At 38.1% G+C, this 18776-nt stretch overlaps 1 protein-coding gene and 2 long non-coding RNA genes across 16 annotated transcripts in view; 2 read left to right on the top strand and 1 right to left on the bottom strand.

Annotated features, from left to right (window-relative positions):
* Nucleotides 1–18776, top strand: part of LOC147843375 (uncharacterized) — a 704457-nt gene that overhangs the window by 502687 nt on the left and 182994 nt on the right. The window lies entirely within an intron of this gene.
* Nucleotides 1492–2518, top strand: LOC141386190 (uncharacterized). The gene is made up of 2 exons (XR_015493350.1): nt 1492–1868; nt 2002–2518. It is a non-coding gene; the product is annotated as an uncharacterized LOC141386190 (long non-coding RNA).
* Nucleotides 2089–18776, bottom strand: part of abi2b (abl interactor 2b) — a 37485-nt gene continuing 20797 nt past the window's right edge. For 2 of the 14 annotated variants that reach the window (XM_087256079.1, XM_087256080.1), the window contains 7 exons: nt 18503–18649; nt 15620–15741; nt 12208–12441; nt 9572–9760; nt 7431–7517; nt 4924–5115; nt 2089–3661 (listed from right to left, as the gene is read on the bottom strand). In XM_087256079.1, the coding sequence (XP_087112205.1) occupies nt 3486–3661; nt 4924–5115; nt 7431–7517; nt 9572–9760; nt 12208–12441; nt 15620–15741; nt 18503–18649 (1147 nt within the window). In that variant the 3' untranslated portion in view covers nt 2089–3485. Of the gene's footprint in view, nt 3662–4923; nt 5116–7430; nt 8409–9256; nt 9761–12207; nt 12442–15619; nt 15742–18502; nt 18650–18776 lie in introns of all 14 variants that reach the window. The other 12 variants (XM_087256084.1, XM_087256085.1, XM_087256082.1 and 9 more) reach the window with 7 other exon arrangements.

Raw genomic sequence — 18776 nt, 5'->3', positions numbered from 1 at the left:
ATCTTTTCCTCAACTTTCAAGATTGCGAAAGAAGAACAAAACAAGTAAAAATGGATCTCACTCACAAACTAAATGACTACAACTTTAAAGTTAAAATGTAAATAAAATCTATTTAAAAAATACTAATCAAAATTTTAATAATAAATAAAATACTTAATTTACTACAATGACACTAAGCATGTTTGTAAAATACAGCACCTTAATAAAAATTAAAAACATTCAGAATTGGGTACAGTGAGTTTTGGCCAAACTTCAGATATCCAGGTGTCAACCATGTCAACTGTCAACCATGATTATCTTAACACTTGATGTTAGGTCTGATTTGATTTGTTTATTAAAAAAAAATAAAAAATAAAATCAGTTAAAAGTTTTTACAATTTTTCTTTACACAAAAGTGCTGTCAAAATGCCCCACTCATACTATTGGACTAATACATAAAAATAACGTTAAAAATGTCTTAAAATGGGCAGGTGGAGCTGTTCCTCTGTAAAGAAACCCTACGTGGCTCTGCACATATAATTCTGTTGTCCAACACCACATCATTCAGAAAAAATTTAAATAACCACGTTTATAATTTGAGTGGTTAGATCGCCACAAAATGAACATTATCCCATTATTTACTTACCCTCAAGCCGTCTTTTGTGTATATGAAGTCATTTCAGTCAGAGTTGTAATTGTTTTAACAATTGTATCTTGTTTTTTTTCCAGCTCGACAATAGAATGTAGTTTTAGTCCTGTCCAGCTGAAGGCGCTAATCCACCTCAAAAGAAGAAGACGATAATGGAGGGTGCTCACCAGAAGTTACATTAAATAGTTTCTAAAGTTTTAAATATGGATATTTTCTTACAAAATCGAAGATTTGCGAGACGTTTACTCACCCACCAGAGCTGCTTGAGGCACTTTAAATTATGGATTGAGGTACTTTATTGCACTTTGTTTAAACTGCTGATTAAAATCAACCAACCGTTGCCAATGTACAGCTGTAAACCACCCAATATAATTATTTTAAAAGTACTGTATGTACATTTCTGACTCTTCTAAAGCATAAAACATGCTGAAGTACGAAGTGAAGAAACTTGTTTATCTGAAAATCAAAGCTAAAGTCGGTTAACCACCTTCTTTAATGTCTGAAAATTCTCTGCCTTTGTAACTCAGCCCACTGCCAGTTTATCCAATCATATTGTAGCACCCGACTTAACGATGTAATTCAGTATATAACGTGTATATATTGAGATAAACTTGTACAACTGTAAGAAAACAGTGCATTTAATTTAAGCCATGAAGAGCTCAATATGCTGCTGAAAATGTGAACCCAAGGACAGCAGCCTCTGAAATGAGAAGCAAATTCAGAATCATTCAAATCTACGAGGTGGATTTTAATGAGCAAAGTATTGAAGTATTACAAATGTACCCTGGTAAAAAAACAGCTTAAACTAATCTAAGCAGGTTGATCCGCCTGATTTTAGAGGAGTTTTGTCCATTTCTAACCTGATTTTAGCTGATCAGGCTGTTAAATCATAAGCCAACTCACTTGAGCAGCCAGGTTTAGACTGGACATGGCAGGGCTCTTACGGCTAAGCTGGTTTTAGCTGGTCCTCTCCCAGCCTGAGCAGCTAAGACCAGCCTGGAAATGGCCAAAACCAGGATAGTCGGCCAGCTAAAACCAGCCAACCTGCTTAGGCTGGTTTAAGCTGTTTTTATTCGGCAGGGTGAACATTAGCTGAACAGCTTTCAATGAAAGGCTACTGTTGGTGTCATTAATCTGGCAACCTGCGTTTATGTTGTCTATGGTCCTCTCATCACTTTAAATAAGTTTGATTCGACTAAACTGAAAGAAGAAAGTCATTTACAACTAGAAAGCCTTGAGGGTGAGTAAATCATGTAGCAACTTATAATTTCGGGTGAACTTAATCCTTTAAGTTTATATAGAGATATAAACATTGAATACCTCTACCCATTTAATGGCCAAAATACTTAGTTTTACCTTAATTCTCTCTTCAGGATTCCCCACATTGCAGTGTCTGAGCCTCATCCGCTGCTACAGAAACCTCTCAGCGACTCTTGAACCCCAGCAAGCACAATAAGCAGTCAGATATATCCAGTTTTATTCTCCATCAGCAGGAAAATCACAGAAAATGATCAACATGCAAGACTCACACACCCTCGCCACAGACCGTTCGTTGAAAATAAAGATTTGCACACGGACAAGCAAGTCAGTCACCAATGATCCATAAACAGTGAAGTTTCACGCTCACATACACACTCGCACACACTCACATATAGACATCAAAGTACTCGATAGAAAAAGTCTCTGTGCATTAGATACAGTTCCATCCACATTATCTGCATGTGGGTATGAGGATGCGTTCAAATTTGGGCTGGTTTCTGGTTTTTCAATCTCTCTTCATCCCCAAAGAACATCAGTCTTCACATTTCGTAAGATCATCTTTATCTCTTGTGCTTTAAAAAAAATCTCTGTAGCTCGTCGTCCTAACTGTGCCTTTGTTATTGCAGATAAATGGGGTTTTCTCTTGTCTCTACACCAGTCATACACCACCAACACAATAGTATTTCTATAATATAAATCAATATATAACATACATATAGAATAGTCTCATATCTTTAAGTCCACAGTTGGTCAAAGGGATGAATCGGAGGTTAAAGATCACAATAACACACTTCTTCTCTTCCTGATTTAAAAACGTCCCCCAAAACAAAACATGACCGTCTATGAATGTTTCTGTATGGCACAAACTTCCTGAACGATTTAATAGTGTTCGTTTTTTTGTAGTTTTTTCATACATACAAAGAATACACATACTTGCAAATATTTCAAGCAATAAAATCTCGTTGGAAAGAAACGAATGTAAAGGAATGGTGAAAAATACGTTTTTCTTAAGGTCCCGTTCGCGATGCCAAACGCCACTGAAATCCTTTGGTTTAATCCTCCTACTAAAGACTTCAAAATGCACTCAGAATGTAACAAATAAACTCAAAAATCGAAGCCAGAACGTATACATCACCCCTTTATGACCTGGCAACCCATTGTGCATATAAACCCCCCTGTTCTGTCATTCTTGGCAATAGCTTTTCTCTCATTTTTTGCTGGTCAACTGTTTAAAAACAAAACCAAAAGAGATGGAACATGCACATCCATGATGGCCGCCTTCGAATTTGGTGATGACATGAGTAAAACTGCCCCATTCGTCGAAACGGCGAGGAGCGAAAGCAAAGCGATCACTATCAACACAAGTCAAGCAAAACCAACACTTTATCTGATACATGTTTCTAAGAGATCGAAATTAAAGAGATGAATAAACGTCCCTAATGTCTTTATCTTACAGTTTTTCCTGCGGCTCTCAAACCAAGTCATGGGTTTGCATGTCTGCAACAAGCCTGCGCATGACGTAGTGTAGCTGGACTGGTGTGTGTTTCAGTGAATGAGGAAGATGATGGACAGAGGAGCAGTGGCGCCACCTGCTGGTTCAGTCAGCGTAATGCATGATGGACTCCACGTAGTTTCCAGGGAAAAGGCCTGTGGTGCCGCTCATCACCCCCTCATACCAGCCGTCATCGTTCTTCTTGATGACGTAAATGATGGCTCCCTCCTGAAAGGACAGCTCGTCTTCCTTGTCACGTGTGTAGTCGTAAATCGCCACCACTGATGGGAAGGGAAGGAAAAGAGAATGTCTGGTTATGAAGATGTCTGTGTAATGATGTTTGTAAGTATGACAGGATCTGCTACACTGTAAATACTTGACATTTATTTTGAAAATCGTTACTTTATTATACAAACTGGTGCATTTTTCAATAATCCACAATAGATCAGCATAATATCAACTTACAATCAAGTTAAAACTAGATGTGTAATTGTGTACGCTTATCTTGCTTATTTTTTAGAATTAAAATGAGCAGAAATAATTCATTATGTGATCTTTATGTAGTTTTAATTGTTATATTATTTCCATTTAAATGTTTTTATGCACGGGTCAAAACAAAACTATTATCCCTTCTATAAATTTGTATTCCAATGTAACCTACTGGTCCTACTGTACCCAACCCTGTTTGAGCTGGGATCGAACCGGCAATTCTTTGCATGAGACTCAGTTGCTCTGACAAGGACGCTAACATGGCCCCTAGCATCTGTCACTAGAGCACCTTTAGGGGTCCTTTAGAGAGGTGGGGTTTACTTCTATAGCACTTCGCTAGCTGCCCTCCGTTACACTCACCCCCTTTAACCTCACTCCCATCCCGGACGAGCCCCCATGTGTAACCAACCGGTCCTACTGCACCCAACCCTGTCTGAGCTGTGATCGAACCAGCAATTCTTTATATGGGAGTCGGTTGATCTATCCTAAAAACTTTTGGTTACTAAACTAAAACGTTTGCATGAAAGCTTTACTGTAATTTAAAACAAAAAAAAAGTAAAGTTTCTGACAAGACTGTCAATTTTCTCTGCTGACTGGATATACTTTTCAAACCAAGCTGAAGAGCGTCGGGGGGTGTTGCAGATAGTTTATCCGTGTGCAAATGATCAGAGTTTTCTATCACAAGTGACTTTAGTTTAGGTTTCATATGGTGAAATACACACAAGTAGTAGCAGAACAACCCTGTAGAGTTGATGAAATACACCGCGGTTGACTGTGAAAAAGGCAATAATCATATTAAGCTTAATCTGACAACATGCTTACTTCATACAGTACACATAGTGTGTATAATTAAACATTCTGTAACTGTACTTTAGCACATGCGGGTCAGTTTAGGACCATGATCTGTTCACACTGGAAATCTGATATTGGTCACATTTATAACAATGTGAAAAGCTATGCAAAAAAAAAAAAAAAAAAAAAAAGGAGGAAAACAAAATCAGATTTGAGCATTAAGGCTTGCAGTGTGTACGTAGCCTTTAGAGCAGTGATGCACCTTTCTCCAGGTAGCTGCGCGGGGCCCACGGAGGGTCTTCTTCAGCGTAAGGGTCACTGTACTCCACCACAGCGGACTCTTCATCCTCCTCACCCTCCTCATCCTCATAGTCCTCTGGAGGAGGCGGAGGCGGCGTCTCTTCCTCAAACTCAACCTCTTCTGCTGGAGGCGGCGGTGGAGGAGCGTCCGAGACTGAACACACACACAAACAAACATCAGCACTTCTGAGGGAACTTCTGTGTAATGATTCATGCTGGACGAGGAAGTGAAGAAGGAAAATGTGTGTGTGTGTGTGTGTGTGACAGTACAGAATTAAGGAAGAGCAGAATAACAGTTGACCTTGAAAACAGCATTCATAAGCAGTTGTGTGTTTTTGAGAAGGGAACATCACTGAGGACATGCACACACTGCAGCTAAATGAGGTTAAAGGAGGTCGATGGCAGTGTTTTCTGTGCCACTACATTAAAGAAATACATTTTGAATCCTTTCATTTTTACAATGCTTTCAGCTATTATTTGTCAGTTTGCCTTTTTTATGATTTTGCTGATATATAAATTATTTATTGGCTAATAAGTGATTACCTTGTCGTGTTTAACTTGAAATGAACCGAAAAGTGATTTCTACACAGATTACACATTGTTAAACAGAACCAGCTAATTAACTGCCTCTAGTCCCTTTATTAATCTGGGGTCACCACAGCGGAATGAACCGCCAACTTATCCAGCATCTGTTTTACACAGCGGATGCTCTTCCAGCCACAACCCATCTCTGGGAAATAAATATATATATTTTAGACTTTCATTTTTTAGATTTTATGTTAAGCAGCTGTGACAGTAATACTCAATAAATAACAGGCATTCAGAGGTCATTTACAAAACACTTTACACCACAATAGCATTTTGGCAGAGTGGAAAATAATTATTTTTTTAAAAGAGTCTTTTTATTCATCGTAATCACTGTTAAAACAGTTTTTAGCCAATAGGGGGAGCAGCGGCTTGAGAACAGCAACTAAAATTGACAAATCAGGCTACACAACACACATTAGTCTGTCAATTATTAAATTAGATCATCTAATTTTATTTATTTATACACAGATTTGCACATGAGACCCAATGTCACAACTGGTAATGAATAAAACACAATTAAAAAAACAAACACAAAAAAAATCTAATAAATAATAAATGAAGAATAAAAAAATTAAAAGTAAATAAACAAAAAAAAAATACACACACGCATATATATATATATATATATATATATATATATATATATATATATATATATATATATATATATATATATATATATATATATATGTGTGTGTGAATATATATATATATATATATGTATGGTCAAAAGCTTGCTCAGAGTCAGTTTTTTATGTTTTTTTATTATTCTGTTCAACAAGGCGGCATTTATTAAACGTAAAATTAAAAATATATATATTTATTAATAACTGCTTTCTTATTGTATGTAGTTTCAAATGAAATTATTACTCATCATTATTGCTTTTATTACTATTACTTAAATAATAATAAAGGGTGATGCGGTGGTGCAGCGGGTAGTGTGATCGCCTCACAAGAAGTTCGAGCCTCGGCTGGTTCAGTTGGCATTTCTGTGTAGAGTATTTTCACCCTGCTCACTGTTGTGGCGACCCCAGATTAACAAAAGTATTAAGCCGAAAAGCAAATGAATGAATGAATAATAATAATAATAATAATAATAACAACAAAAAATAATATAAAAGAGTGATTTCTAAAGGATCATGTTCAAAAGTAATTTTTAAATTAAATTGATAATTTATTTTAATAAGAGTTTTTAGCTTCCAGTCTTTTTATTACTCAAGTCTTCAGTTATTTTATAGTGCAATAACATTTCACATTTGTACTGTATTTTTGATTAAATAAATGCTGCCTTAATGAGCAGGAGAAGCTTGTTTTAAAACATTTAAAAATCCTACTCACCCCAGACTTTTTACTGGTACTGTACATATATACATATATTCTAATGTATGGCTTTATATATTGTCAGTTTTATTAGGGATATTAATTTGCCAAAAAAAATTAAAGCCAGATAATAAAAATAAATAAATAAATGACTGATGTCAAACTGAAAATTCACTTTGTATGTACTGAATCATATTAATATTGATTTTTTTTCTTATTAATTGGATAATAAACTCATCCATTTCATGGCAGATTCTAGTCTGTCCACATGCTCTTCTGATTTATAATTCCTCTTTTACATCTTCCAGCCTTGCACAGTGGCCAAATTACATTTCACTGACCATAAATGTATCTGTTTTGCATGCGCAGTTGAAAATGTCACAGTGTTCCAGCGGATTAAATAGCATGCAAGAGATCTGTGAAAAACAACTAAATGATTTTTAGCACACACACGCGTACACACACACACACACACATCAAAAGAGCATGCAAAATGTGTCAAAGTGTCAATCTACTAGCACAGATGCGATGAAGAGAATTTTCCCTAAAGCCATGACTTACTGGTCTCCTGAACCCGAGCCACAAAGCCCATGAGCGGCAGCTGAGGGGTGATCTGGAGAATAGAGGGTGGAGGGGGGGCCATGGGGACTGCCCAACACACACACACACACACACACAAACACACACACACACACACACAAACACACACAAACACACACAAACACACACAAACACACACAAACACACACACACACACACACACACACACACACACAAAATAAAAAACAGGGCCAAAAGGGTACAGAAACCAAACGTTTGTGGGTGAAAAGGAACCCAAAAAGAGAGAAATGGAAGAAAATGTGATGGCAAGTGGAAAAAAGAGAGAACAATCAGATCAAGTGAGAAGGAACTCTCAGACTTAAGTGAGATATAAACTAGTCACTTATAATCACTGTGTTATTTTACACCACTGTATGAGAACTAAACTGTCCACCAATACCAGTAAAACTACATGAGACCAATTCAATACTATAGCCAAAACAGTTGTTCATTTGAGTATTTTAACAACTTTAAAACAAAGATAATTGAAATTAGTTCATGAATGAGTTGTTTAAACTAAGCAATCAAAAAAGTATGCTGATATCAACTCAGTTCAGACTACAGGTAAAAAAAAATCTATAATAATAAAAATGGTGTCTGCACTGCACAGTGAGTCTCTTATTTAGGTCAAGGACCGAATGGCCCATTTTGATGTCTGCATCATATTAAAATTACAAAGGTGATTTTATATTCATGAACAGCATATTGAAAGCAGTGTCTACTCTAATGTTTCAAATAAATGGTGTGAAACTAAAATGGCCAAATATAACAGACATAATTGTGTATAAATTAAATGTAGAAAACATTCTGAAATATACTTGTATGCAAATATACACAAAAAACATAGTAAGTTAAACCTATTTATATAATCTATTTTCATTAATGCCATGTCAGAAGCAAAAACATTTCATTAATAAATGGACACTACCTGACAAAAGTCTTGTTGCCTTTCCAAGTTTCACGAACAAATAATAACTTCTAGTTGATCATTTGGTATTAGAAGTGGCTTAGGTGAAAGACAAAGGCCTCTAGATTACGCTTATTTTACCAAAGTAAAATATGATCATGCCTTGATATTATTATGATTTATTAGGACAGTAAGGTCTGACTTTGCTTTGACAAAAGTCTTGTTACTTAACAGAAATAACATACAGTATAGAATATAAAGTCATGGTGCAGTGGAAAAATAATTCATATTGTGTATGACTCCCATGAACTTGAAGGACTGCATCCATACATCTCTGCAATGACTCAAATAACGTATTAATAAAGTCATTTGGAATGGCAAAGAAAGCGTTCCTGCAGGACTCAAGATTCTTTGAATTCATCTTCAATGCCTCCTCTATCGTACCCCAGACATGCTCAATAATGTTCATATGTCTGGTAACTGGGCTGGCCAATCCTGGAGCAGCTTGACCTTCTTTACTTTAAGAAACTTTAATGTGAAGGCTGAAGTATAATGAGCGCTATCCTGCTGAAGAATTTGCCCACTCCTGTGGTTTGTAATGTAATGGGCAGCACAAATGTCTTGATACCTCAGGCTGTAGATGTTGCCATTCGCTGTGCAGATCTCTCGCACGCCCACATAATAAATCTAACTCTAAACCATGTTTTTCCTTCACCAAACTTGACTGATTTCTAAGTGAATCTTGAGTCCATGTGGGTTCCAATAGGTCTTCTGCAGTATTAGTAAGGATTGGGATGCAGTTCAACAGATGCAGTTGTTTTTTGCTCTTACAACTGGGATCGACGACAAGACTTTTGTCAGGTAGTGTACAATTAAAAACCAAAAACAAATGATTACATAAATTAGATAAGATTTTTAACGTTAATATATGATAAAATTATCAAATTTGTGGACAATTTGGCGACACTTTGCTTAATATCTTATCAAACGTATTATCAAATTATTAAAACTTGCTGATTAATAGGTAAAACCCGGAACAGTACTCTTAAAAAAAAAATGACAATCAGTATTTTGGGCTGTAGAATTTTTTTTCAACCTATTCATCTAATTGGCTAAAATGCTCAACACTGCTAGTTGTAAATAGAAACCTTATAGATAACTTTGATTACACAACAGAGGGCTGTGTGGTCTTTACCTTGGTTTTGGTTGTAGTGTGGCCCTCCATTAAGCTGGTTTTGTATCATGTTTGGATTAGTGTTTTGAGGCATGTTGTTGGGCTGTCCAGTAACTGATGACGGTCTGCGATAGGGCAGGGACCCGCCCACTGAAGGCGTGGTGTGCCGCGTCATTGGCCGGTTCATACTGTAAAAGTGAGGTCCATTCCCTGGAAGACAGCGAGAGGAAAATGAATGCAAATTCTGCTGGTTTGTCTATAAATCATCATACAGACCATACAACAAGTATACCACAGCTCATTCAATGGTATATGGAATGGACACAAGCTCTGACCAAACCCTAGTGAGCTGACATATTCTCTACTGAATAAACTAGTCTGAGAGAACTTCTGGATTAAACTACACAAGCAGAACATTCCTTACGATTTGACTATCAACGTGTTCAGTAGTTTAATAATTGTAAACTGTAGTACATTGAATAATTCAGCAAATTTGTTGCTATCTAAAAGCAAGCCACAAGTTAATGTGCATGACGAATTCTTTCACTCTCAAGAGAAATTCACAATTACACGGTTTCATGTTCAGAACACAAGAGATTTGTGGAGTCACTGCAGAGTTTAAGCATAATAGATTGAACGTTTAAGGGCTGCGACTCTGAGCATTCAAATGAGTTTAAAGCATTTAGAGACAAAACAAATTGCAGTGTCTATGTTACACAAAGATAAAATGTTTTGGATTATATACAGTCAAGCACAAATTATTCATACCCCTGGCAATATCAGACTTTGCACTAAGGTAAATTAAAGCTGAGAAGTTTTTTTTTTTTTCAATGATGCCTCTTGTACATCGTCTTATTATCTTTCGAGAGAGGGCAGTGTTATTTCTGGTCCCAAAAAACCTTCAGGTTGAATAAAAGTAGCATTAAGTCAGAATTTGCCGGGGGTGTGTATACTTTCAGACTTGACTGTAAATATACAGTTAAAGTCAGAATTATTAGACCTTGTTTATTTTTCCCCCCCAATTTATGTTTAATGAAGAGGGGATTTTTTTCAACACATTTCTAAACATTATAGTTTTAATAACTTTTTTCTAATAACTGATTTATTTTATCTTTGCCATGATGACAGTAAATAATATTTGACAAGATATTTTTCAAGATACTTCTATACAGCTTAAAGTGATTTTTAAAGTGAAATTAGGTTAACTAGGCAGGTTCAGGTAATAAGGCAAGTTATTGTATATTGACTATCGGGAAAAATAGCTTAACGGGGCTAAAATTTTGACCTTAAAATGAGTTTAAAAAAATAAAAACTGATATTATTCTAGCAGAAATAAATCAAATAAAACTTTCTCCAGGAGAAAAAATATTATCAGACATTAAAACAAAATCCTTGCTCTGTTAAACATCATTTGGGAAATATGAAAAAAAAAGGAGGAGGCGGGTTTTGGGGGGTTAATGCAAATAAAACTGTATGTACATATATAAATAAATGCTTTTCAAGTTTTGGCTAATAACAGATTAATTGCCAATAGGAAAGTATAATATTATTGCTTCTAAATCAATTCAAAATAAAACACAAACTAAACAAGTTACAACCTCTGGGAGTGAATTTAGACATCATAGTACAGCATGAAAAACTGATATTCATTTTGAGAAGCTTTTTGTTAAGACTACATTAATAACTGCAGGTTCATAGGTTTTATGTGAAAGACTTTAGATTTAAAGATGTAAATAGTTCCAATAACTGATTCAACATCAAATGTAAAAGGTAAAAACTGATTATATGATGACGCGTAATTTAATAGCCTGAACCTGAATCTTCAATATTGGTTAATAACAGTAACATTCAGCATCTCCATTCATAAACAACATTTTAATATGTTTTAAATCATCTCTCAGACAGCTCCATGTTTGTAAGGTGGTTAAGTCGGTAATACTGATGGAAGTTTGTTCCTTGATTATTACACTGTAATGGGTGTATAATTCCTAGTCATTGAAGCCTAGAAATATAACACCTCTTCATTTTCCATCACTCCAAGTACACAATGCAACTACAGAAGTGTCTAGCTTTCAACAGGAACATTATCAGAACTCATTTTGAGGTCATTTTTGAACGAGATGCTATTGGTCTAATCCGATTCAATGATCTATGCTAAGCTAAGAAAAGTGCTAAAAAAAAAAAAGTGCTCCAGCCAGACATGGAGACCGCCTGAATGGCTTCAAAGATAGTAAAACTCAATTGTTTATCACCAGGGGATTTGTAAAAAGAACCCTTAAGCATTATAGAGAATATCAAACCACTACTTTAAAACACTGTCTAGGTAGGAAGCTCACTAGCTTTGGAACAGAGCTAAAGAGAACACCATGGTTGTTTGTTCATATAAAAACGTCGGCCTGTAATAAATTCCTTGATTTGATTCAATTGGAAACACCTTATCATTAAAAACAAAAGACCTTAAAGAGCACGAACAGAAAATAAACATGAACCTAATGAAGTGATTGAGACGTCACTGGGATTGTAATCCGGGAAGATCTGGAGCACAGACAAACAAGACAAAACCAAACCCATGCAGGTGAAGCACGGGTGAAGGCAGGCATGTTCACTCAGAGATGGACGGGTGTGGAGATGGACTTGAGGATTGGTGAGGGACTCACCTTGAGCAGGGGTGCTGGTTGCAGCAGCAGGGTTGGTGTTGGTGCTTACAGGGAGGTTTGGGGGCAGCTGTGGGGGCGGTGGGATCTCGGGAGGGCCCTCTGCTGGCGGGGCAGGGGTTGGGGCAGGGGCAGGCAGCACCGGCTCTGGGGTGGGGGGCGGTGGAGGTACAGGAGGGGCAGGGATAGTAATGGTGGGAGGGGGTTTGGGAGGGTTTGGAGGGGCAGGCGTTGTACCTGCAGATCCGCATGCCATATAAAAGACGGGAGGCCCAGGGGAAAAGAGAACCAGAGCGACAGAAAAGAGGGAAGAAAGGGTGAAAGATAGCCACGGGGTGAAGGGAAAAGTACAGCGAGTGAAAGAAGAAATAAAGAGGTAGTGAACAAACAGAGAAGTTATCAAAGTGGGACAGGAATAGCTGTTTCAATGCAGCAAAGACATTTCCTTCTTAACCTTGGGCAGTCCTCAGATTCATTTACTACTTAAGGCTCAGATACACTCAAAGATATTTTTCAGCTTCACAATCAACTTAAAAAGGGAGCTTAGAAATACTGATGTCGCAGTATACTGTTCACACCAAGGTCAATTACTACAGGGTGAGCCATTTATATGGATACACCTTAATAAAATGGGAATGGTTGGTGATATTAACATCCTGTTTGTGGCACATTAGTATATGTGAGGGGGCAAACTTTTCAAGATGGGTGGTGGCCACGGTGGCCATTTTGAAGTCGGTCATCTTGAATCTAGCTTTTGTTTTTTCCAATAGGAAGAGGGTCATTTGACACAAAGTTATTGGGAATTTTACAAGAAAAACAACGATGTGCTTAAACGTGTTTTAAAGTAACTTTATTCTTTCATGAGTTATTTACAAGTTTCTGACCACTTATAAAATGTGTTCAATGTGCTGCCCATTGTGTTGGATAGTCAATGCAACCCTCTTCTCCCACTCTTCACACACTGATAGCAATACCACGGGAGAAATGCCAGCACAGGCTTCCAGTATCTGTATCCAGTATAATTTCAGATGCTGCACATCTTGTATCTTCACACCATTGATGATTGCCTTCAGATGACCCCAAAGATAAAAGTCTAAGGGGGTCAGATCGGGAGACCTTGGGGGCCATTCAACTGGCCACGAAAACCAATCCACTTTTCAGGAAAATGTTCATGTAGGACTGCTTGGACCTGACACCCTTAATGTGGTGGTGCCCTATCTTGCTAGAAAAACTCAGGGAACGTGCCAGCTTCAGTGAATAAAGAGGGAAACACATCATCATGTTGCAACTTCAAATATCCAGTGGCCTTGAGGTTTCTATTGATGAAGATTGGTCCCACTATCTTTGTTGTCTAAGGTGTGAAGATACAAGATGTGCAGCACCTGAAACTACGGATACTGGAAGCCTGTGCTGGCATTTCTCCTACATTAAAAACAAAGCACACCGTTGTTTTTCTTGTGAAATTCCCAATAAGTTTGATGTGTCAATTGACCCTTTTTCTATTGAAAAAACAAAAGTTGGATCCAATATGGTCGACTTCAAAATGGCCACTACCAATCTTGAAAAGTTTGCCCCCTCACATATACTAATGTGCCAGAAACAGGATGTTAATATCACCAACCATTCCCATTTTATTAGGGTGCATCCATATAAATGGCCCACCCTGTAACATAAAAGAGTTTAGTAAAAGCATACAATCACAACTAAAGGATCAATCACACTCATGCTTTTAGTTGCCCTTTAAAGCCTTGTGCCTAAACAAAGGGCACCAATGTAATTGTGCACACCAATGAGCAAAACTCCAGGCATCCTTTTTAAATAAAACGCCTCATGCTCGCTTTTTGGTTTTGAAACGCTGCATCAAAAACATCTCCACCAAATAGATTGGCATTTTTGTTCATGTTCTTGGAGCTGCTGATGTTAAAATAAACACCGCTTGGAGGTGCAAAACAGTCAAGGTGGAAAAACTCATTAAAATACTCAGACACTGAAAAAAAACAATACCACAGACTGTGCAAACAAACGACAACTAAATAAAAGAATGCAAATAGTCTAAAGATGTCAGTAAATGAATCCAATTAGTAGAATTTTAGACAGTAATTCAATTCTCATTCCTGTGCAGCTGCTGTAAGCGGGCTGATAAGCGAATCGAGCTGGCACACAGATCACACCGTGAGGCGCATGTCTCTTTTCTGACAGACATCGATGAAAAGTTTGTAGTTTAATACATTTTTTAAAGCAAAACTAAAACCAGCTTTACATGTGAAATGCTTAACATTTGGTTTATCACCAATATGATGAGGTTTTTTGCTTGCTTGATGTTGCTTAGTTTGCATTAGAATATAAAACTAAGGTTAAATGTATGTACAAACAGGGCAGCACAGTGGCTCAGTGGTTAGTAATGTCGCCTCATAGCAAAAAGGTCACTGGTTTGACTCTCAGCTAAACCAGTTGGCATTTCTGTGTGGAGCTTGCATGTTCTCCCTGTGTTTGTGTGGGTTTCTTCTGGGTGTTTTGGTTTCCTTCACAGTCCAAAGACATGTGGTATAGGTGAATTTAGGTAAACTAAATTGGTCGGAGTATTTGAGTGCGTGTGTGAATATGAGAGTGTAAGGGTGTTTCCCAGGACTGGGTTGCGGGGTATCCACTGCCTAAAACATATGCTGGAATAGTTGGCAGTTCATTCTGCTTTGGTAACCCTTTATAAGGGATTAAGTCGAAGCAAAATGAATTAATGGTTCCAAATATACTGTACATGTACATAAAAAAAGGGTGGCATGGTGGCTTAGAGGTTAGCACTGTCGCCTCATAGCAAGAAGGTCGCTGGTTCGAGTCCTGGCTGGGCCAGTTGGCATTTCTGTGTGGAGTGTGTATGTTCTCTCTGTATTCATGTGGGTTTCCTACAGTTTTCCCCGCAGTCCAAAGACATGCAGTACAGGGGAACTGGATAAACTAAACTGCCCGTAGTGCGTGTGTGTGTGTGTGTGTGTGAGATTGTGTATGAGTGTTTCCCCTTACTGGGTTGCGGTGTAGCTGCTGCATAAAACATACGGCAGAATAGTTGGTGGTTCATTCTGCTGTGGCGACACCAGATAAATAAGAGACTAAGCTGAAGGAAAACAAATGCAAGTAAAAACATCATCCATAAAAAAGTGTGTGTGTGTGTCAGACATTGTTCTGGAAAAGGTGCTTTTGGTGCATCCCCATTTATCATACTTGGTGTGAACAGCAAACATCTTGATGCCAGAGCCACACCGACCCATGACAAAGATTTTTACAAATATTTAGGTCAAGTACAATCTTTAGAACTTCCATATCAAATACCTTAACAATGTTTCCCTCCAATTTTGTTTAAAACACATTACCTCACACACCAAGTATATTGAGGCTCTTACACAAGAAGTTGAAATCTCACCAGGAAAGGCGGTGGGCGGGGCAGGGGTTGGCACGGCGATGGGCACACCCACACTGCCACTCCCACTGTTCTCTCTGCTGCTGCTGCGACTGCTGGGGTGACTGCCGCCACTGCTGCCACTGCTGACACACACAAAACACACAGCCGCCAAAGTTACAATCAACTTTAACTTGACTGTTCCACTTCAATAACCTGACGCAATTCCAAGTAAAACAGGATTAGAATAGGGTATTGATTAGATCCTCAAAAGTGGTCCTTATAAGCCAGAATCGAAGCAGACCAAATGAGAATTTGCTAAAACAAAGTAAAATCTGTTAACAATATTACGATCAGGTGGCCTAAATGATTTTAACAAGAAGAACAAGTTATTGCATTGTGATTAAAGATTACAAGGAGAGCTTTTTTCTTTACTCATTTCTTTTTTTGAATCAACTTGTACAGATTAATGATTCACAATAATAAGTAATTGGGGACAATTATTCATTGACTTTGAACAGCACATAAACAAACATTTATTCTGGACCAAAAACAATCTACATGAAATTACAGCAAATTCCACAGAATCAACTGAATATGGATTTTGCTGACCAGGCCAGTTTTTTGTTTTTAAGATTTCCTAAAGACGATTTAGGGTGCGCTGAAGATTTTTGTGCTTCTCAAACGCCAGCTGAGCATTTTTTATTTGACATCATAGACATTTTTTATGACATAGCCAGCTTATGTTTTACGCTCAATATTGAGCAATCTGCGTTTTTTTAAATGCTTTGACAGTTTTGCTAGCATTTCTGCAGCACAAAAAAAGCTTCGGAGGACACTTGAGGCTGGTTTATACTTCATCTAGTGATCGCTATGATCCACAGCGCACGCTTTGCGCGTAGTCTTGCATTTATACTTCTGCATGCTGTTTGTGTTGCTCTGCAATAACACTTCTGAAATGTTAGCTTGGAGTAGGTCATGTTCCTCTGTGTCGAGTTTTTTCATGGGTGTTTTGTTTTTTTCTGAATGCTACCTTAACATACAAGTAGCTAAAACTCGCTTATTCGGAGACAGGAACTTGGACTCTGGAGTTTCTTCAGGAGACTCGACACTTGTAAACACTCGCTTTATTAGGCTAGTGGCTTTCAGCACTGCCCACACTTGTCACCACTACCAAGCCGACCAATAAGGGCGTACTCACACTATGCTATCGGAACCATGCCCAAGCCCTAGCTCGGATTGTTTGAAAAGTGTGAGTGCTCAGGCACAGTTCACTTGGCCGGCCCTGGCCTGGTTGGAAGAGGTGTGCCAGAGCGCGGTACACTTGTAGTGTGAGTGCAAAACGCACCTGAGCCCGAAACTGAAGACGAGATGTGACTTTTAAGGGACTGTTATGGATTTATTATTCATTCTGACTGTTCAATGAACGCGTGGTTTGTTAAAGACACAAACCCCTTACTGCACGACAGCTGTACCTCCAGCAAACCTCCTAATTCCTTCAGCACGAGAACTTTATGATTGTTTATGAGCGTCAAAAGTGGCACATCTGTTCGGCGAAATATTTGACTGTGTGTCACTGCATCTCAAAGGACTAAAACAATACAGCTAAAGAAATCTCCACTGATGAGCGAGAGCGCTTACTGAACAGTGCATCATCGATGACGTAAGCGTGCACAGACCTGAATGTAATGTGAGTTCGGGCCGTGGGGGGAGACAAGCGTGCTTTGGCCCGGTTCAAGGCAACTGTACATAGTGCGAGTATGCCCTAACAGAGCTTGCGCTAAGTGTAGTTACATTTTTTGAGACGTGCTCATCAGCATCGCCGTCAGCCATGGCGAGAGCTATGCAACTGAAGCAGAAGTATAAATAAGTCTTCACCCTAATGGTGACAATATTGAATTGGTCTAGTCATTATTTCTTTTTTCTTTTCTGAAAAAATGGACAGTAAGAACGACAGCTTCATATTTAGCTATTTTCAAATTTCCATCTCATTTATTTCAGATTGATTTAACAGCCTGGTCAATATCAGATGATCAGTTTATAGCAAGGAGTAGACATATTGTTAAGTTATCTTCATTAGACAACAATCATTTCCACTATAATATTAATCATGCAAAATAGCATTCGGTATCAAAGATACAGTACAACTGTAATACTACAGAATAATATTACAATGTAATAACAGTTTACTTTAATGTTGTTTGTATCTGTGCACACAAAGTTAAATATTTAGCATTAACTCCAGAGTACCGAAAATAAACTCTTCCAATTATCTATAAAAGTAGATGAACTGCTTAAAACATCTGTGGAAATCATAACACTTTTTACCCCCCCCAAAAAAACAGCATTCAATTAAAACAGAATTTACTTAAAATTTCATCACACACACATCTGGCATGGTCATGAATTGAGGAATAGCGGGTGAGAATCTGAGAACAGGAAGAAGAGCAAGAGCAGTGTGTGAATGCGATTATGTGCTCTGCGTATCCCCCGAGACTCAAAATCAGAGCGCTGACAATGCAAACAGCAAAGAGATGAAGAGGTATGTGCAAGAAAGACTGAAATAGAAAAAGGACGGTGAGTGAAAGAGCAGGAAAGAGCTCCCCTTTAAGTAGGCTATGGCTTGTTGAACCCAAAAAAGATCCAAGTATGGCAGAGAGAAAGCACAGGAGAAAGAGAAGAGAAAGTTAGTGAGAGACTGTTACTTTGGCCCGAAAGTCACACTGCGACACACACCAAACAAACAAACACAGCTTAAAAAAACAGAACAACAGCGACAGGAAGGACAGACGGGGAAAGAACAGGAAAGGAGAATGCAGAAAAAGAGAAAATCGGAATCGTTTTTTTTCCCTTTCAGTGTTTGTCCTCAGGATAAAGTTTTTGGAGTAAGTGTGTGAGTGTGAGTACCTGTACGTGCGGGTCCTCTGATTAACGGATGCAGTTCTAGCCGGGCTCTGCAGGGGTGGTGCAGTGTTTCGTGTTGGACTCGGCACATAGTCGTTTGGGACGACAGGTGGACGCACAGGCTCAAGCGTCCGGTAAGGGGAGTGGCGCCTGCCAAGGGGGGGCGGGGTTACAATATTTTAATATCCACTATAGGGTGGAGTCAAACAATATTGAAATTCCATACTGGGATATATTGGGTCAGATGTTGGGTTATCATCTTGTAGAGTAAACTCCT

Source organism: Danio rerio, chromosome 6 (assembly GCF_052040795.2).
Source record: "Danio rerio strain M-AB ecotype USA chromosome 6, GRCz13ab, whole genome shotgun sequence".
In the NCBI taxonomy this organism is placed as follows: domain Eukaryota; kingdom Metazoa; phylum Chordata; class Actinopteri; order Cypriniformes; family Danionidae; genus Danio; species Danio rerio.
This window is presented reverse-complemented; position numbering and strand designations above follow the sequence as displayed.